At 44.1% G+C, this 21,764-nt stretch overlaps 1 protein-coding gene across 9 annotated transcripts in view; it reads right to left on the bottom strand.

Annotated features, from left to right (window-relative positions):
- The window catches only part of ptpn20 (protein tyrosine phosphatase non-receptor type 20), a 332,558-nt gene that overhangs the window by 35,003 nt on the left and 275,791 nt on the right, over positions 1 to 21,764 (bottom strand). For 8 of the 9 annotated variants that reach the window (XM_068020701.1, XM_068020694.1, XM_068020700.1 and 5 more), the window contains 4 exons: positions 13,841 to 13,917; positions 10,097 to 10,197; positions 8,287 to 8,444; positions 6,348 to 6,496 (listed from right to left, as the gene is read on the bottom strand). In XM_068020701.1, coding sequence (XP_067876802.1) covers positions 6,348 to 6,496; positions 8,287 to 8,444; positions 10,097 to 10,197; positions 13,841 to 13,917 — 485 coding nt within the window. Of the gene's footprint in view, positions 1 to 6,347; positions 6,497 to 8,286; positions 8,445 to 10,096; positions 10,198 to 13,840; positions 13,918 to 18,507; positions 19,107 to 21,764 lie in introns of those variants that run through there. The other variant, XM_068020703.1, reaches the window with a different exon arrangement.

Genomic DNA, 21,764 nt, shown 5'->3' with positions numbered 1-21,764 from the left:
TCACAAAAACATCCGTTGACAACTACCCTTTGTTTCCTGTGCCTGAGCCAATTCTGGATCCAACCTGCCACATTCCCCAGTATCCCATGGACTTTCATTTTACTGACCAGTCTGCCATTTGGGACCTTGTCAAATGCCTTACTAAAATCCTTGTAGACCACATCCACTGCACTACCCTCATCAGTCCTCCTTGTTACCTCCTCAAAAAATTCAATTAAGTTAGTAAGATATGACCTTCCCCTAACAAATCCATGCTGATTATCCCTGATTAATCCCTGCCTTTCTAAGTGGCTGTTTATCCTGTCCCTCAGAAGAGATTCTAACAATTTACCCACGACTGAGGTCAGACTGACTGGCCTATAATTATTTGGTCTATCCCTTGCACCCTTTTTAAACAATAGTACAACATTCGCAGACCTCCAATCGTCTGCTACCTCTCTTGTATCTAGTGAGGATTTGAAGATGATCCTCAGCGCATCTGCTATTTCCTCCCTGGCTTCCTTTAGCAACCTAGAATGCAATCCATCTGGTCACTGGATTCAGGGAAATACCTGCCTCCCTCGGCAGGTTAGTTTTTCTTTTAGATCAAATATTGAATATAAATCCTAATGTAAATTAAACACCACTCAAATATTCTGAAAAGGCTTTGTTTTTATGTTCCCTGAAACAAGCTTCAAGTTCATTTTAACACCCATATTTGACACAAACATCACATCAAAAACAGGGAGTGCTGGAAAGCAATCATTTCCACAGTATTGGAAGGGTTAAGAAGTATTCTTAGCTCCTTTTCCTTAAATGGTTTTGAATGCAAATTAATCGGACTGCATTTAGTGACAAATTCATTCACTGACATCTAGCCACAGATCTTTAATACTGTATTATTCACAACTGATTTGTTGAATGTGCACGCCCAGTGTGGAGGCTCACCCGTGGGGGTGCACGCCTCACAATTTTAGAATCTTGCAGCATAAAAGGCTATTCAGCCTGTCGTGACTCTACTCGCTCTTTGAAGGAACCGTAGAAAACCATAGGAACTGTCATTTAGTCCCAAACCCCAGCTTTTTTCCTATAACCTTATAAATTAGTCCTCTTCAAATACATGTTCAATTGCACTTTGAAAGTTCCAATGGAATCTGATTCTATTTCAATTTTAGGTGGTGTGTTCCAGATCTTAACCCTCTGTGTGAAAGAAAGAGGGGATCTGTACTGGGAGTACGCATTGAGAAATTCAGCCCTTTAGCATTGTCTTTCATAATCACCAAGCTGTATTGGTAATCACTTGACCAGTCTATATACCTCATTAATGTAGCTGGTAAAACTGTTTTCTCTAGTTAATTCAGACAGACTGCTAAGAAAGAACTTGTGTTCAGCCCACTGAGCTGGATAATCCCATCACAAGACCTTTAAAAGGTTTAACTAAGAAATCAATGAGTATTTTACTACAAGCAATCCTACTAGAAAATAAGGATGCAAGGCAATAGCATTTCGTAAGTTCTGCAGAGTGTAGCTGTTTCAGATCAACACAAGACTCTGAAGAGTACAACCTTCTATATCACTCATTGTGGTACAGTCGGCAACCTAGCTCATTGAAAGCAAATGACATGTAAACTATTCACGTTTGAAACGAGCAGCCTCTTTCCAGCACTTAACCTATCTTTACATTTCATGAAGTAAAGTCAATTGTAAAGGACTTAACTTTCAACAGCTTTTAAATATGCTGTTTAAAGTTTTATTGTACTCTTCTATCAGATGACTTGTGGCGTTAAGGGGTAGGTTTTGGTGAGTTTGACTTTATATTCTGAAAGGATTGATTTAAAGCAAGGGGCTGACGTTAATTTGTGGCAGTGTTTTTGGTTATGTTACGACCAGGTGAGAAAGGTGTCTAGGGGTCCCTTTCAGCTTTCACTTGGTCTTACTGTAACAGGGTTTTTTTTTAACACACTGTATTTTGAGCTCCCCCTTGGTGAATCCTTGTCCACCGCTTTCCAATTATAAGGCAAATAAACAAGCAGAAACAGGCTTTCTTGGGTTTGAAGAAGAAAAGTGAAATTTATTAAACTTAAACTCTAATTCGGTTAACGCCTACGGATACATGACGCGCCCATGCTAGCATGCGTATGTGGTATGTGATACACACATACAATAGGGACAGAAAAGAGCAGAAGAAAAATAAAGTGGAGAGGTTTGAGGCAATATCTGAAGAGTTTCTTGTTACTGTGCTTCGAGCTCAGTGTAGCATCCTTGCTTGTAGGTAATTCTTGCTTTTTGTCGGGGCCCAGTATTCTTCTTAAACCTTGTTCACTGTAGGAGACTTTTCTCTCTTGGGGTTCATGTGGCTTCAATGGATTCCAAAGCTGATGAGAAAGAGATGGGAGCAGACAGGAGAAGAGGAGCTCTGCTTCAAGAGCCAGGAGCTTTCTGTCTTCAAACACTGTTTTCTCCAATTTAAAACTCAGTTCAAAACTCTGCAACAGCCAGTTAGTCATGTGACTAAACTGGTCTGACCACATCCGTTCTATGTATTGGGAGCAGGGACTGGTTCCTTTGTTCCAACACTGTCTGCTAGTATGCAAAAATGGCTTTCCAGCTAGGGCCTGGCAATTCCTTGTAATAGGCCCTCTTTTCTTCCCAGCAACAATCTGAAGTTTAATGTCCATGTGACAAAATTAATGTGCCTCATTCCTGGCAGGTGGGGGCCTGCATGACAAAGTACAATAAAGTGGCAACTATTGTGTTTCAGCAATGACAGTGGAACCTTCATCTGGCACAGTGGAGGGGACTCCTCCGCCAATGGACAGGAAAATGGACAGTCCATGTTTTACTGTACAAGCTGCAGAATGTAAATATTGTAAACCAAGAGAAGGTGACACTATATTTTACATATGGGTATATCTAAGATATCAAATGATACTTTCTAAGCTCTTAAATGGCATTTCCCACTTGGAAAATATGCCAAATAAAATGGCAGAAAGGCTACGAAAAGTATTCGCATTTCACTGTCACCTGCTGGTCATCCCATCCAAAACCCTGAGCCCTGCTGCTCTCCTGACCTGGTGTATCCATCTTCACAGGTTTATCGACCCAACTTCCATTGGTTTCCCAACCTAGAATCCTAATCCTCACAAGTATTGGTCCAACTCTAGTTGCTCTCCTGACCTGATGCACTGCTCTCCGCACCCATTACAGATTATTGTCCATCACTTGAACCTGGCCTAACTCTGGCTACCTGCCCAATTGACACTGAATCAAAGCTATGGTTTATGGGAGAGAAGATAACAGAGGTTGCACTGTAACTGGCTTATTAGGCTTGACTATCAGTGATACAGCCTGGAGATTTGGACTTATAATTGTCAACTAGTTGATATATCTTCATTCAGCAAGCAAAAAAAAAAGCCCTCTAAATAGACCATTACAGAGACATGTCTTAGTAATCTAGCCAGCTGTCTGGCTATTCGACAGCTTGTACAGTAAAACTTGGACTGTCCATTTTCCTGTCCATTGGCGGAGGAGTCCCCTCCACTGTGCCAGATGAAGGTTCCACTGTGCCAATGATGTCAACAGAACAGTTCTGATAACTTCAAAATGAATTAAAGCCAGCCCAGTGGACAAGGATACCATTCAGTGTGGCACTGAGCCAATACAAAAACAAACTACAGCGGATGCTGGAAATGTGAAATAGAAACAGAAAATGCTGGAAATACGCAGGTCTGGCAGCATCTGTGGAGAGAGAAACAGTAACATTTCAGCTCTGTGACTTTTCTTCAGAACTGGTAATAGTTAGAGACCAAAACAGGTTTTAAGCAGGTACAGTGACAGGGAAAGGGAAGAGGGGAGGAAAGAACAGAAGGGATGAAGGTGCAAGGCAAAAGGAGATGGTAATAGGACAAATTAAACAGACGATGGGTCTAGAGGAGGTGTAAATGGCAATAGCAGAATCATCACCAACAGCTGCTTTCTGAAAATATGGGAGCAGTAGTGATGGCCTGAAATTGTTGAACCCAGTGTCCAGAAAGTTGTAAAGTACTCAGCTAAGTTGGCAAGAAGTCTATGCAACCAACTCTTGTCACTCTCCTGACTTGATGGACACTGGATACAGCAAAGACCATGGGCTCCGATAACATATTGGCTGTAATGCTGAAGACCTGTGCTCCAGAACTAGCTACACCCCTTGCCAACCTCTTCTAGCACAGCCACAACACTGACATCTATCTCGTAATGTGAAGGAATATTGCCCAGGTATGTCCTGTCCCGTAGAATCAAAGCAAATGCAACCCGGACAATTAAAGCTGATCAGCCTACTCCCAATCATCAACAAAGTGATTGATTGAATGAGTCATCAACAAGTGCTGTCAAATGCTGGTAACCTGCTCACTGATGCTCCGTTTGGATCCTGCAGGAAACTCAGCTCCAGACCTCACTGCAGTCTTGATCAAAACAGGGAGACAAGAGCTAAATTGTAGAGGTGAGGTGAGAGTGACTGCCCCTTCACCAATCCAGCATTCGAATGAGTGTGGTACCAAGGAGTCCTAGTAAAAGTGAAGTCAGTGGGAATTGGGAGAAAACTCTCCAGTGGCTAGAGTCAGCTCTGGCACAAAGGAAGACTGCTGTGGTTGTTTTGAGGCATATCCTACCTAACATCATTGTGGGACTATCTTTACCACACAGATTGCAGTGGTTCAAAAAGAAGGCCCACCACCATCTTAAGGGCAACTGGAGGGGTGGAGCAGGGAAAAAAACAAGGTGGTTGGGAATTCCCTCGAGGCCTGATCCACTCTGCTGCTGTAACTTGGTTGAAGGCACATTAGAAACCTCTGCAGCCACTGATTTGCTCAACCGCACCCTTACCTATTACCTTTGATGCCCAATACCCCAATAAAACCATTACACACTCTCTCTCTCTCTCGACAGTTCCCCCTGGTACGGCCCTCATCTCTGCTCCCTTAACTCCAAGGGTTGTAGACTTGTATGGATATGGCAGACAACTGATTTAGTTATCCACCGCCAGATCTGGCTGGACCACATAAAACACTATCGGGTCCTGCTCTCACGTGCTAAAACTGCTCACTATTCCAGGATGATCCTGGAATGCAAAGATAACCCCTGTTTTTTTTTCTCTACTGCAAACACTTTTCTTAAACCCTGTCCCCTCCACCTTCGCCTCCGACAATAAGTGTGAGGAGCTCATGGACTACTTTGTTACTAAGTTCGAGACCCCTCCACCTGCTCTCTTGACCCTTTTTCCACTAAACTGCTGACCACCCAACCTCCCCTCCTGGTGCCCATGTTAGCCGATATTGATAACCGTTCTCTCTCTTCAGGTGTTGTCCCTCTCTCCTTTACACTTGCCATCATCACCCTCTCCTCAAAAAACCAACCCTTTGCCAACTAGACCCCCATCTCCAACCTCCCTTTCCTCTCAACTCCTTGGACGCGTTGTCGCCTCCCAAATCCGTGCCCATCTTTCCCGGAACTCCATGTTTGGATCCCTCCAATCAGGTTCCCACCCCTACTGAGAGTACTGAAACAGCTCTTATCAAAGTCAGAAATGACATGCTATGTGACTGTGACAAAGAAACTATTCCTCCTTATCCCTCACCTGTCTACAATCTTTGATACAGTTAACCACACCATCCTCCTCCGATGCCTCTCATCTGTCATCCAGCCGAGTGGCACTGCTCTTAGCTGACGTCATTCTGATCTAATTGCAGCCTGAGGATCACTTGCAATGGCTGCTTTTCCCATTCTTGTACTGCTACTTTTGGTGTCCCCCAAGGGTCTATCCTTGGCCCCCTCCTATTTATCATCTACGTGCTGCCCCTCAGTGACATCATCCAAAAACACAGCATTAGTTTTCACATCTATGGTGATGACACCCAGCTCTCCCTCACCATCACCTCTTTCGACTGCTCCGCTGTCTCTAAATAGTCAGACTGCTTATCTAACATCCAGTACTGGATGAGCACAAATTTCCTCCAATTAAATATTGGGATGACAGAAGCCATCATTTTAAGTCCCTGCTCCAAACGCCGTTCCCCAGCTATCAACTCCAACACTCTCCCCAGCAACAGGGTGACATTAAACCAGTCTGTTTGCAAGTTGGTTTATAATGCTCCTGTAAAGTGCCATTGACACTTTATTACATTAAAGATGCTCTATAAATATATGTTGCTGTTGTAAATTGGATTACTGCTGTACCTGCAGTGAAGCTACAGAGGAGGAACAACTCCGAGGAAACGTGACCCCCCCCCTCCCACCCCCCCCCCCCCACCACAGTGGTATTTTCCATGCATCCAAATATCTCAGGAATAAGTCATTGCTGTGGAACAGACTATTCACATGGAGCTCACCGTAAATTCCCTAAGAGGCTGCTGCTGTTCCAGCTTCTGTTGTAGGTTTTCAATGAGAGCTACCAGGCTCTCTCCTGAATATCTACTGCCCACTGGAGTCTTCACCACAGGCCAACTGATCAACTCAACTTCTGACACCATGGGCTTACCTAATGGAGGCATAGAGAAAACACAGTGCTCGGTGAAGTTTGAAAGCAAGTCCGCATTAGAAAGACCTTGGGGTAGAAACTCATTTTGGGCGGTAGCGAATCAGCCCATTTTACCCGACCATCCAAGATCAATTTCTACTCCCTTTACATTTGTGGGATATTTCAGGTCAACATAGTATCTGTTTACATTATAAGTTAAAGGAAAGACCTCTAAAGGAAGAGAAATTGCACTTAGATGGTGCCCTATCGTCTTCCTGATATTCCACCTCCTCCCTTGCCTGGGTATAGAACAAGCACAGCATATCTGAATGTGGTGTCCCAGACTGTTAGCCCAGTCAGACACCTGGGACAGGCCCGCATCCCAGTCAGTGCTTGTGCAGGAGATGATGCCAGAGTCAACAGCACAGACCTAACAGGTGACAGGTTTGGAGCCTTCTGCTTTTTTCCAGTGAGCACTATAAAGGCTCTGAGGCCTAAAGACAGGGCGCTTCACTGTTAAATAAATCTTTGATGTACCTTTATGGTCCACTTTGTCTTGCTGCCACTCCCAGTCAGACCCTTGGTGTCTGTGTGGGAAATCGAAGTGCAAGGCCCAGTGACAGCATCCCTGGAATCCACTGGAAATTGTGCACCCCTTAATTGTATAGTGAGGAACATTACAAGGCTAGGACAGCACCTATTGCAGGAACAGGACCACCTGCAGCATTTGGAGAACTCTGGAAACCCCAGGGCAGTGTAAAGGGGCTGGAGATCTGATATCATGGGATCCCGGCAACCTTTTCCACTCTGCAGCACTTGGGGAAATGAGCATAACACAAGTGCTGGAAACAGGAGTATTAGGACAACAGTTAATGATCTTGACCATGTGTTGGGAAAAGTTATATAAAATGGTGTATTCAGTGTCTCATTCACTGCGGTAGTACCAAGTCAGACCCCGTTTGCTGTCAGAAATCTGTCACTGTCATTTCAGTGGGTTTTTTGATTAAGAAAGAACTGCATTTATATATCAACCTCAGTATGTACCAAAGCAGTTTACAGCCAATGAAAATAAGATAGAGAAAGACAGTAGCCAATTTGCACACAGCAATCGGGAGCAATGAGGTATTGACCCATTTGTTTTGTGATGCTGGTTGAGTGGTAACACTGGCCAGGACACTGGGGTGAACTCCCCTGCTCTTTTACAAGTGCTACTGGGTCTTTTCGATCCACTTGACAGGACAAATAGGGACTTGGTTTCATCCAAAAGATAGCGCCTTCACTGGAGTGTCAGCCTGGATTATGGGCTCGGGTTTCTGGAGTGGGACTTGAACATCTGCCCTTCTGACTCGGGTGAGAGTGGCACCACTGAACTGCATCTGACACCTATACAGGTGGGTGTGAAAGGTATTGCTGCAGTCTGTCAAAAGATGGGCGGGGTGTGGAGAGAGAAGAGACTGCAAAGGGGTAGTGAGGTAATGTAAGGACTAAAGCCATTTGTAACTGTCCAATCCCTAGTTCAGCTGAGTCTTAGCAAGTGCATTTATCTGATAAGTAACCCTCGAGCTTGACTTTTGTTCTCAGTCTTAACATTATTAACAGCATGTCTGTAGTAAATTTTAAAATAATGAGTAATAACTATAACAATTCCTTGGAGTGAATTTTTACTGAGTGCAACTTTAATTTACAAGTTTCTCGCACAGAATCCATTTTCTTTTCGAAAACAGTCACAGCTCATGTCCTTTATTTTCAGTGTGATGGAATAATGTTCCTGCAGCAGTATCTACAAGAAGGCCTGTTATTCGCAAGCTCACCTGTAGGAGGAGCAGGTACTCTGCAAGAGGAGCAAGGCAAATCCTCATCACTGCTCCAGCCATCGGAACTATATTTCTCTTCTTCATCTCTTCCTTGATCTTCATACTTAGAAATCAATAACTCTGCTCCCGAGTGATTCTGGATGCAGTTCACTGAGCTTTAAAGTAAAACAGAATGGCTGACTTCCCTGTGTTTTGCAGACATACAAAGTCCATAACTTATTTACCCTGTAAGGGTTTTGAAATCGATTAAGGTTTCTCTTTGCTGCAATAGAACTAAATTCTTATTGCATTGAGATGCTGCCTTTATATAATAATTTTGTAAAAATGTAACAGAGGCCAATAAGGATCAACGAATGCTGGCATTGCCAGTGACATTCCCATCCCACAAATGGAAAAAATGCGCAGTCTGCATATTTCAGTTTTTTTTAAAAAGCTGGTTTCAGTAAAACTAAAGGTGACAAAACCATCAGATTACTGTAAAACCCCAATTGGTTCACTCATGTCCTACAGGGAAGGAAATCTGCCCTCCTTAGCTGGTCTGCCCTGTATGTGAGCCCAGCCCCCACACGAACATGGGCAACACTTAACTGCCCTCGGGATGGGCAATAAGTTCTGATCTCACCAGCAAAGCCAACATCCTGCAAATGAATTTACAGAAATAGCTAAATTCCCAATATGCATTTCCAGTGGGTACAGTCCCATGCTTGAATCATTTAAATGGGAAAATTCCCCCTATTTCTTATCCGTGAAGAGTGCCACAGGAAATCAACTGTTATAATACAATGCGGGTGAATATCTATTGTGGTTTGTCTTGATTAGCTGGGGTAACTTTGTCCAAGGATCCAGAGAAACAGAGTGACACTAATTCTTTGGGTTTTCCACAGGCGATTGTGAGAACTCCCATGGAAATTCACCCAGTTCTGTGTTACATGATGTTAAAGTCCCAATGTTGTGATTGAGTGATGGCACAGGAGAGCGGTAATTCATTATTGAAGAGAATAGTCTACCCATTGCTCTGAATCATAACTGGTTAAAATGACATTTGGCCCATCATGCCTGTTTGAACTCTTCTCTAGATGACACTGACTGATGACAGAGACTGTTCTACAAGTCAGCCATACTCTGGTACCTTGTCCAAAAAGCTAGTATTCACACGCCTGGCCAGCCCTGTGTGCGGACACACCGTCTGATTGCGGAGGGCATCAGAACCGAGCCCAGTCTTGCCTTTCCCCTGCAATCTGGGCGCACACACTTTCTGTAAGGAGGGACCAGATAGCAATCAGGAGCAGGAACTCTGGCTGATGGCTCACATTCCCAGTCTGGATACAGTAAACTCAATGACAGCATTTCCTCAGATCTGGATGGTTAGTTCCACACAGCAAGGAGCAATTCGAGGGCCTTAGTGATATCTGCAAACCTCACTGCTAAGATTAAGGCACAGTGGCGCAGTGGTTAGCACCGCAGCCTCACAGCTCCAGGGACCCGGGTTCGATTCCGGGTACTGCCTGTGTGGAGTTTGCAAGTTCTCCCTGTGTCTGCGTGGGTTTCCTCCGGGTGCTCCGGTTTCCTCCCACAAGCCAAAAGACTTGCAGGTTGATAGGTAAAATTGGCCATTATAAATTGTCACTAGTATAGGTAGGTGGTAGGGAAATATAGGGACAGGTGGGGATGTTTGGTAGGAATATGGGATTAGTGTAGGATTAGTATAAATGGGTGGTTGATGTTCGGCACAGACTCGGTGGGCCGAAGGGCCTGTTTCAGTGCTGTATCTCTAATCTAATTACAGAATAAATCGACAGCTTTTTACCAGTCGGTGCTGTGTTTGAGGCTTCGTGTGGTATCGAGGTTGGCTTTCACTTCCTGCTCTTGAGTCGAGTGTGTTAGAGGAATGCCATTATTCCCTGTACTCTGCAACGTGGAAAAAGAGGACAGATGAAAAACTGTCTAGAAACTGCAGACGAACTGACGTCATTGAGACGTACAGATGTGCACTATGTACTCCAGTTGAGAATGTTTGACGTCAAAGCTTTAGAAATTTGGAATTTAAGAGGAATAGATTACAAATTTCAAGTGCAAACCTCACTACATGCAAACATGTCAGAGACCGGGCCCATTCCACTGCTCATACTCTAGGGCAGCTCCAAATGTACCGTCTTTCCATGAGCATGAATGTAGGTAACCAGAGGATTTAAAATAATTGGCAAAAAAAAACAAAGGCGAGTTGAGAATTTATTTTGTTACACAGCGAGTCATGAACTAGCCTAATTTACATATGCAAATTACACATGATTATAGATTTTTTTTATTGTCGAACTAGAAACAGGATTTATGAAAAGACTTTAGGAAAATAAGGTTGTACTAATAACTTAATTTGCATTTGCAAATGATGAGAAATTTAATATGCTGCACCCAGAAGCATCTTAAAGATGGGAGTCATTTGTGAGTTAATAAAAATTTGACACTGTTCATAACATCCACACTCTTATTCTAATCTAGTGATTCACCGCGACCAGTTCAAACTGGCCTCGGGGGCCAGAAGTTAACCATGGCAAGAATGAGGCCATGTTCTTGGGGAACTGGGCTGACATTTCTTTTGTCCTCTTCACCGTCAGGTCGGACTACCTGAAGGTGCTGGGGATACGGTTCGGAAGGGCCGGGGCATATGCCCAAACCTGGAAGGAGCGAATAGCCAGGGTATGCCATAAACTGAACACGTGGGAGCAGCGATCTCTCTCCATTGTGGGTAAGAACTTGGTCATCAGGTGTGAGGTGCTCACGTTGCTGTATGTGGCACAGGTCTGGCCCACATCCAACTCCTGCTCCGTGGCGGTCATTCGAGCCATTTTCCGCTTTATCTGGAGATCCAAAATGGACTGGGTCCGGAGGGACACGATGTTCAAACCTCTGGATAAGGGCAGGTAAAATGTACCCAACGTCGCCCTCATCCTGATGACCACCTTTTGTGTGCAGTTGCACCAAGCTGTGCCTAGAGCCCCAGTACACAAACACCAAGTGTCACTACATGCTGAGGTTCTATCTGTCCCCGGTGTTGCGAAGGGTGGGTCTGGTCACATTGCTCCATCCAGTTAGAGTCAGAGTTATACAGCACGGAAACAGGCCCTTCGGCCCAAAGTGTCTGCGCCGACCATCAAGCACCCATCCAATCTAATCCCATTTTCCAGCACTTGGCCAGTCGCCTTGTATGCAATGGCGTTTCAAGTGCTCAACTAAATACTACTTAAATGTTGTGAGGGTTCCTGCCTCTACCACCCCTTCAGGCAGTGTGTTCCAGATTCCAACCACTCTCTGGGTGAAAAAATCTTTCCTCAACTCCCCTCGAAACCTCCTGCTCCTTACCCTAAATATATGGCCCCTGGTTATTGACCACTCCGCTAAGGGAAAAAGTTTCTTCCTATCTATCCTATCAGTGTCCCTCATAATTTTGTATACCTCAATCATGTCCCCCCTCAGCCTTCTCCACTCCAAGGAAAACAACCCCAGCCTATCCAGTCTCTCTTCATAGCTGAAATACTCCAGCCCAGGCAACATTCTGTTGAATCTCCTCTGCACCCTCTCCATTGCAATTACATCCTTCCTATAGTGTGGTGACCAGAACTGTACACAGTACTCCAGTTGTGGCCTAACTAGCGTTTTATACAGCTCCATCATAACCTCCGTGCTCTTATCTTCTATACCTCAGTTAATAAAGGCAAGTATCCCATATGCTTTCCTAACCACCTTATCTACCTGTGCTGCTGCCTTCAGTGATTTATGGACAAGTACATCAAGGTCCCTCTGACCCTCTGTACTTCCTAGGGTCTTATCATCCATTGTATATTCCCTTGCCATGTTAATCCTCCCAAAGGGCATCACCTCACACTTCTCAGGATTTAATTCCATCTGCCACTGCTCTGCCCATCTATATCGTCCTGTAATCAGTTGGACCGTGCCGTACCACCTATCCTTCGTGGAAAAGTTTGTGCAGAAAAACACCTTTAACCACCAATCCTTGAGGCAGTGGTCTACACGGAATGTCCTCAAGGCCCTACGGGAAAAGGAGATGGTGGATCCTGTCGGATGGTTCACAGAGCAGACTGCCAAAGTCATTTGGCTGAATGCCTCAACAGAACTTTCAAATAAGCACCAAGACGTAGCTTGGCTAGTGGTGAGAAGGGCCCTCCCAGTCAGATCCCTCCTGCATGTTTGGAATCTCACCGTCTCTGCACGCTGATCTCAAGATGGCTGTGGTGGGGAAGCGACTGTTGCTCACCTCCTTCTGGAATGTGTCTTTGCAAAGCAGGTGTGGAAAGAGATGCAGTAGTTTTTGTCGAGGTTCATCCCAAGCAGCTCTGTATCAGAAGACTCCGCTCTATGGGCTGTTCCCAGGGACATACACAGAGATAAACATCAGCTGCTGCTGGAGGTCCATCAATTTGGTGAAAGACACTCTCTGGTCTGCCCAAAACTCGCTCGTCTTCCAGTGCAAAGAATTGTCCACGACTGAGTGTTGCAGACTGGCACATTCCAAGGTCCAGGACTACATGTTGAGGGACGCACTAAAGCTTGGGACAGATGCTGCAAAGGCTCACTGTGTTAGGTCCTCCCACCATAGTGAACTGAGGGGCTGGAACCTGTACAAAACCCCTCGGGCTGTATATACCAAAATATGGTTTTGCTGTGTAATGCAAGGGTTGTGAAGCATCTCACATTCTGTAATGAAGAAAACTGATTTCTTTTGCACTTTCTGGAATGTCAACTTGGAACTGTTATGTAATGTATTTTTTTTTTACAAATTTTGATGAATCAAGAATATTTTTGGGAAAAAAAAACATAGGCGAGCAGAAAAGACTGTAAACTACTTTTCATTTCTTCAGTGGAGCCCAGAGTTGCCTCTAATGACATGATGCTCTTGTATATTAGCAGTTCGCAAATGTTGTTCTGTCTTCAGGGGAATGAATTATTCTCAATATATGTCAGCAATTACACCAAGCCCACATGTGGAGTGTCTGCCGGTATTCAAATAACAAAGACCACCCTAAAATCTGGAACCGAAATTCTCAGCCCCCAACAATGGTCCTAGAGGGCATGTCAGGGTCCAATGGCCCAGAAAAGTAGGAAGGGACCTGTAAATGTTGGGTTTCTGCTCAGAATCTTGCTTGCAGTCAACCTGCACAGGGGTCAGTGGGACATGTGCCCACCCCTACACATGGATCCTGTCATCAGAGGGAATGGGCTAAGAGGAAGGAATTCCCAATGTTGGGAATCTCGCCAGTCCCAGCCTCCCTCCCACTGAGCAACTCCGACCCAGAGACGAACCTGGTATACAGGTCAGCTCGGTGGCAGAAGTGAGGCCCCATTGGCACTTCTAGGCCTCGATTACCCTAAAAATTGTGCCTGATTGAATTAGCCTCCATGGACCCATTATCTTCACAGTCCCCTCCTGTAGCAGGCTTGTAAGATGTGCCCAAATGCATGCAGGCACCTGCTGCCAGTATTCACCTTAGTGCGGCTGAGGTTTTTCGATCCCTTTGACCAGTAGGTTTTCTCTTACCTCATAGGAGTCTCCATGGTCTCCACTTGGTTGTTGAAGATCAAATACTTGTGGATTGTGCTGTGGGAATTGTACCTCTGGCAAGTAAGTAATAAAGCTACATTAGTGTCATCAAATATTAATACAAATATACCTGGTGTATGATTACAGAGTAGAAAATAAAATTCCAGGAGATAGCATGAACACTTATATTAAAAAGTGAAAATCACAAATGCTTCTTCTCTATTCTATGAAATAACAAATCACAACTGATGATGCTTAGTTGATTAACAGTGGCAGATGCTAGGAGGATGACTAGTGTACACAGCGGACCAATCAGTCTCAAAACAATCACTGACATAGAAACATAGAAAGCAGGAGTAGGTCATTCGGCCCTTCGAGCCTGCTCTGCCATTCATTATGATCATGGCTGATCATCCAACTCAATAGCCTGTTCCCACTTTCGCCCCATACCCTTTGATCCGTTTTGCCCCAAGAGCTATATCTAACTCCTTCTTGAAAGCATACAATGTTTTGGCCTCAACTGCTTTCTGTGGTAGCGAATTCCACAGGCTCACCACTCTCTGGGTGAAGAAATTTCTCCTCATCTCAGTTCTGAAATGTTTACCCCTGGTTCTGGACTCCCCCACCATCGGGAACATCCTTCCTACATCTACCCTGTCAAGTCCTGTTAGAATTTTATAGGTTTCTATGAGATCCCCCCCCCTCACTCTTCTGAACTCCAGTGAATATAATTCTAACTGACTCAATGTCTCCTCATACATCAGTCTGGTAAACCTTTGCTGCACTCCCTCTATAGCGAGAACATCCTTCCTCAGATAAGGAGACCAAAACTGCACACAATCTTCCAGGTTTGGCCTCACCAAGGCCCTGTATAATTGCAGCAGGACATCCCTGCTTCTGTACTCTAATCCTCTCGCTATGAAGGCCAATATACCATTTGCCTTTTTTACCGCCCTTTGGACCTGCATGCTTACCTTCAGCGACTGTGCACGAGAACACCCAGGTCTCGCTGCAGATTCCCCTCTCAGTTTATAGCCATTCAGATAATCTGCCTTCCTGTTTTTGCTACCAAAGTGGATAACCTCACATTTATCCACATTATACTGCATCTGCCATGCATTAGCCCACTCACTCAACTTGTCCAAATCACCCTCAAGCCTCTCTGCATCCTCCTCACAACTCACCCTCCCACCCAGTTTTGTGTCATCTGCAAATTTGGAGATATTACATTTAGTTCCCTCATCTAAATCATTAATGTATATTGTGAATAGCTGGGGTCCTAGCACCGATCCCTGTGGTACCCCACTAGTCACTGCCTGCCATTCGGAAAAAGACCAGTTTATCCCTACTCTTTGTTTCCTGTCCGCCAACCAATTTTCTATCCATCGCAATACACTACCCGTGAAGTGGACGTGAGGAGCAATGAGCAATGGAACACAGAGCATATCCCAACTGCATAACAGACCAACGCCTTAATAATCCAGCATCACCTGAACACAAAAGGCATCAAGTAAAAGCCAAGGTTAAATAGTGTACAACTCTGCAGCTCTAGTACTGGGAGCTGCACAGCTGCAGGCTGAAGCTCGTTCAATGCAGAGGGAAAGGTGCATTACCCCAGTGGCTACTTGCTGATGTTAGAATATGAGTGGGACCAAAGACAAAATACTGCAAACGCTGGAAATCTGAAACAAGAACAGAAAATGCTGGCAGCATTTGTGGAGAGAGAAACCATTAACTTTTCAGGTTGATGTTTTATCAGTTCTGGGATGTTCAAAATGATGGATTTTAATAAGGTAAATCTGCAAGACTATCTCCGCTGGCAGTGACTAGTGGACATAAATTTTAGGTCATCACAGTAAACTTTTGGGACAGGTTAATACACCTGTATATTTACATAGATGGCAGTTAGGACATAGATTACCTTACCAGAAACAGTAATGGGAGCAGAATCCATAAGAGCTTATAAAAGAGAGGTACACAAATATTTCAAAACAGAAACTTAAAAGGGTATGGAGAAAGGAAAGGGTAGTGGAGCAAAAAGGATAGCTAGACCTGGCACAAACAATGGACTGAATGTCCTCATTCTATGTGATAACATTCTATAGACCCAAAAGTTCAGAGTTCCGACTCTGCCAGCAGAATTGCAACAGACTGGAACTCCTGGATACTTCTGTATGCGGCTCACAGTCTTGATCAGGTCATCAGCTTAGTTGGGATAGATAGCCCATTCTGGTAAGGGCACTTCAGAGATTAGCTTCCCGTGAGGGGAATCTTGGGGCTCTTTCCAGGCCGCAGCAAAGATCAGGGCCTAGAGTTTCCACTAGATTGCGCTGTTTTTCTTTTCAGCGCCATTTGCTTGAAATCGGCCAAAACAGTGCAACGGATCGATGAATTTCAAGTGCAAATCAAGTTTCCGCAATCTTTGTGCTAGTTTAAGGCACATTGTGCGAGAAACCAGCCCCACCCACAAAACTGACCACACCACCAAGAGCAAATGAATCACCATGCCGAGATTCTGCTAATCGTAATGAATGTGACTGAAAAGCATCGCTTTCAAAGAGCTGACACAGGCGCGATTGGTCAAATGGCCTCTGTCTACGGGAACTCTAACCTAACCCGCCTAGCTGACAGGATTGGGTGGAACACCAGTTTAACACTTTGTCCAGTAATATCCACCACTAATATCAATGAAGGGTAAAGCTGCAGGAGTGTTAAAGCAGTGTTGCACCCAATCCCATCAGTTTCCTGATTGGCAAATTAGATTAAAATTACCCCCCATAGAATCACAGAATCTTAAAGCATAGAAGGAGGCTATTCAGCCTTTTAAAAAAAAAAACTCAATTTTAAACCCATTTCTTCAAATAATTTTGCAATAAAAGTAAATGTTGCAGGCATCTCCTGCCTGTTTCCTAGAAAATTACATTCATTTTGTTTCATGGATTTATTTTACCATTTGTACAGTGCTGAAGGCTACTGCCTTCTCGAGCAATGTTACTGCTGGAAGAATTCCTTTCCATTTGATATTTCAGCAATGGTGTTGACAATGTACAGAGTGCTTAGACAATAGTGTGACTCTTGTATTCACAGCTATTCGCCCTTTTGGCAGTGAATGGTTTGAGGTGATTTGGTTGCCCCAATGGGAATAGTTCACAAAGAATTGCAGGTCCAAGTCCACAGGCAGACAGCTGGACTGACGGACACCCGATACTGTGATGGCTTTTTGGCAGAGTGGTTCAGAGAAGGAAAAGGACATCGTCCTGTTCTCGATGACTTTTTGAAACACTTCAGTTATAAAATTCTCATCCTTGTATTCAAACCCCTGCTTGGCCTCACCCCTCCCTATTTATCTTCTAGCCCTAATACCATCCGGAATCGCTGCACTCCTCCATTTCCGGTGTCTTCCCTCCGATTTTAATCGCTCTACCAATGGTGGCAGTGCCTCCAGCTGCTTAGACCCTAAGCTCTGGAATTCCCTCCATAAACCCCTCTGCCTCTCCATTCCTTCTTTAAGACACTCCTTAAAACCTTCCTCTTTGATCAGACTTTTGGTCATCTGCCCTAATTTCTCCTTCTGTGGCTCGCTGTCAAATTTTGCTAATTACGCTTTTGTGAAGCGCTTTCAGATGTTTCACTATGTAAAAGGTGCTATATAAATGCAAATTATGAATCTAGAAACCTGTTCAGCCCCTTTCTGAACAAAGTTTCATGCTCCACCACACTTGCTGGTAAACTTGTTTGTTAACCTTCCCCAATATGTCTCCATTTCCTTGTCTTTCCACTATTTCCCCTTTCCTTTCTTTCTGAAGTTTCTCTGTTTTTCTCTCTCTCTCCATGGTTTTTCTCTGCCTTTTTTCCCCACTGCTTCTCTTTGCCCTATCCCTCCCTCACCTGCTGTTTCGCTGCCTCTATCTCGCATCTCCAACCTTTACTATACAATACCGCTTTCCATTGTGAATATTTCCTTCACATACGTGATTTACAATGAGCACACTAATGTACTTTGATTCAGTAAATCAGTTATTCATAGAACCAAAATTTACTTCATATAAGAATTCAATAATTACTTTCAAATCCCATATTTAATAGTATTGGTGAAAAAACAGATATGAATAAGGAAGAAGCTCAATTCATCACATCTATTCAGAAATTATATTATAGATCATTATTAAATTTGTTTTAGATTCTCATTTTATTAAATGCTGATGTGAGATGTTTGAGGTGATTTGTCTTGAGATAAATTTCTGCATTTAATCAATTGTGATTTAAATGTTTCCTCATGTAGAGGATCCTTATTTTTGATATAAAAATCTATACAATTATTCTTTGTGAAGGTATTTTATGCAGTGAATTTTGATGTGGATTTGTTCAACCTTTTTATATTGCTGACTTGTTAACCTCCATTTGTTAACCAGCTATCTCTGTGTTTAAGCGCATGTCAAGTATCCTGTTACGAACAGGTGAGAAGGGGTCTCGGGGTTCCCTCTCAGCCTTTGCCTGGTTTAACCATAACAGGGTTTAATTTTAGAAACACTCTATTTTTAGCTCCACCTTCAGTGAATTCTTGTTGACTGCTCCAATTGTAAGGCAAAGAAATCAAACAAGTTTTCTTAGGTTTAAACAAGAAAGGTAGAAGTTTATTAATCTTAAACTCTAATCTAGTTAACAATTAGAATATGCGATGTGACCAAGCTAGCATGCATACAAGATAAACACACACACAGATAGAGACAGAAAAAGTAGAAAGAATAAAGGGGAAAAGTTTGGGGCAATATCTGGTAGTTATTTATTGTCCTTTGAGTTCAATATGGAATCTTTGGTTGCCGGTAAGTCCTGCTATTCTTTGGGGCCCAGTTCACGCTTCAACTTGTTTCAATGTCGGAGTCTTTTCTCTCTTGAGTTGTACGTGTCTTCCGTGGGTTCGGTAGCTTGGAAGAAAGCGAGAGAGGCTTCCTTGTTTCAGCTTCAGTTGCAAAAACTGCCTTCTGTTTCTTTCTCTGTCACAAATAAAAAAAACAACTGGGCTAGCAGGTCAGTCATGTGACTAACTGGCTTAACCACTTCTGCGTTTGTGGATTGTATTGCCTTGGCAGGCCCTGGAATGCACTTCCTTATACCTTCAATGTCTGGTGCTCAAAATCCATTTGGGTTAATTGGATCTAGGAATAGTCCTTTGTCTCCACAAGCAGTGTCTCTTAGTATGCAAATGTCCTTCCAGCCCAGTGTCTGGTGATCTTCAAAAGTCGTTTCTTCACTCCTGCAACAGCTTAAAATCAATGTTCATATGACAACATTAATATGCTTTATTCTCGGCAGGTGGGGGTCTGCATGACAATCTACATTTTAAGCATCAGCCGTTTGTGGATTCAATCTGCCTCTCTATTCCCCCACAATACCTCCGATTCTGCTGCTGGTGTGTGTGAGTCAAGTAACTACATAGTTTCAGTGGGAACTCTCAGGAGGTCCAGCATACTGTGGCTGGAATCACACAGCAGCAAGACCTGGAGGGGAGTGGGCAGACAGCGCTACAGGGAGAGGTTAGGAGTGCTGCCTTCAGCTGCCTAGGCTCTAAGCTCTGGAATTCCCTACCTAAACCTCTTTGGTTCTCTACACCTCTGTCTGCCTTTAAGACCTCCTTAAAACCAAACACTTTCACAAGATTTTTGGTCACCTGTCCTATTTAGTGGCTCAGTTTTAAAAAATTTTCTCATGGGATGTGGGCGTCACTGGCAAAGCCAGGATTTGTTGCCCATTCCTAATTGCCCTTGAGAAGGTGGTGGTGAGCTGCCTTCTTGAAGCGCTGCAGTCTATCTGGTGTAGGTACACCCACAGTGCTGTTAGGAAGGGAGTTCCAGGGTTTTGACCCAGTAACAGTGAAGGAACGGTGATATAGATCCAAGTCAAGATGGTGTGTGGCTTGGAAACGAACTTGCAGATGGTGGTTTTCCTATGCACCTGCTGCCCTTGTCCTTCTCGTTGGTGGAGGTCACGGATTTGGAAGGTGCTGTTGAAGGAGGTGTGGTGAGTTGTTGCAGTACATCTTGAAATGGTACACACTGCTGCCACTGTGCATCGGTGGTGGAGGCAGTGAATGTTGAAGATGGTGGATGGGGTGCTGATCAAGAGGGCTGCTTTGTCCTGGATGGTGGCAAGCTTCCTGAGTGTTGGAATTGCACCAGGCAAGTGGAGAGTATTCCATCACACTCCTGCCTTGTAGATGGTGGAAAGGCTTTGGGGAGACTGGAAGTGAGTTACCCACTGCAGAATTCCCAGCCTCTGACCTGCTCTTGTAAGCACAGGACTTATGTGGCTGATCCAGTTCAGTTTCTGGTCAATGATAACACCCAGGATGTTGGTGGGGGATTCAGCGATCGTAATGTGATTGAATGTCAAGGGGAGATGGTTAGATTTTCTCTTGTTTGAGATCATTGCCTGGCACTTGTGTGGCACAGATGTTACTTGTTGCTTATGAGCCCAAGCCTGGATATTGTACAGGTCTTGCTGCATTTCTACACTGACTGCTTCAGTAACTGCAGAATTGTCAAATTTTGTTTAACACTCTTGTGAAGTGGGGGGAAAGGGCGAACAGTAATTTGGGGTTGGGTAGAAAGGGAAATGCCAACTTTAATTTAAACTGGAGAGGGAGGATAATTTGAGTTAGATGACGATAATGTCAAGTTGGGGGAAGGGAGGGGAAGTGTGTCAATATGAACTGATAGCACTGGAGGGGAGAGTGTCCTTGGGAACTGGTTGCAGCATTAGACAGGTACAGTGGCACCAAAATTAAACTTTGTTCTTCCCGTTTAATGGATTTAAAACCGGAACAGCTACCAGTTTAGTATAGCGGAGGCTCCAGCCCGTTGTGCACATGTTCATGCCATTGCTAAAATGTCAGGGCCTTTTTTTAGGTGGCTCTGGCAGCTGCCTGAAAGGACTGCAGGTTTCATTTCAATATTGGAATGAGGCGCCTGTGCTCATTTCAGACCTGGACTCCCAAATTCCATTGTCCTTATCAGAACTGGTGACATCAATGGAGACATGCTTGTCAATTTTCTATGTGGGAAATAGGCCAGAAGCCAAGCCTGAGTGGGGCCCTTTATCTGACAACACAAGGCACTCAGCACAAAGGAGACTGGAATAAAAGGAATTCCCTCCCCTAGTTCCACCCCGTCCTTGTATGGGTGAACAGAGAAAATCAAAGACAGACAAGCAGAGAGAGATGGCGAAATAAACAAAGGCAGCGAAAGAGACAGCAAGAACATCTTCACACCACTAGATGGTAGCATGAGGTGCTACTGATTCATTCTACTATCTACAACCAATGGTCGTACTTGTGACAGTTTGCCTAGGGTAGTCCGTGAATTCCCTGCTCTCCCACCTCCTGAAATACGTTAGTTATATTATGCACACTGCAAGGATGGAAGGCTTGAGTGAACCCTGTCAGGATTCAAAGCTGCTGAGTGCTGGCAAACAGCAACTGTGCTCTCAGGCTGTCAATGTAAATTTGATAAATGAGCAACATCAATCTGCTCCACCTTAGAATTGGGTGATTTGCTGCCTCAGTGGTCACCTCTCCCTAGTTCAGGTCTCCATTCCTCTAGGGATGCTTTGGTGACATTCCAAGGTGCTACCAATTTTTGAAATGGTAATCCTAACATCGGACTAGGCTGTGAGCCAATCAGAAGCAGGGACAAATGCTATTGGTAAAGCATAGGGTATATGTAGATGGTAAAAATCTTTTTTTGTTCTTCATAGAAACATCGATGGGGCATTTTTAACCAAATGAATAATACTCCCCTTAAATGTTTAGCTTTGTCTCCCCCTCAGTATAACACGCATTGTCCTGTTATTCTTGTCTTCAATTCACAATACTTTGGTGCTAACATCAGATTTTACAAAATCCAGAGGAATTTCTGTTTCTTAC

The sequence above is a fragment of the Heterodontus francisci genome, chromosome 42 (assembly GCF_036365525.1).
Source record: "Heterodontus francisci isolate sHetFra1 chromosome 42, sHetFra1.hap1, whole genome shotgun sequence".
Taxonomy (NCBI): domain Eukaryota; kingdom Metazoa; phylum Chordata; class Chondrichthyes; order Heterodontiformes; family Heterodontidae; genus Heterodontus; species Heterodontus francisci.
Note: the sequence above shows the minus strand (reverse complement) of the source record. Positions and strands in the feature narration are given on the sequence as shown.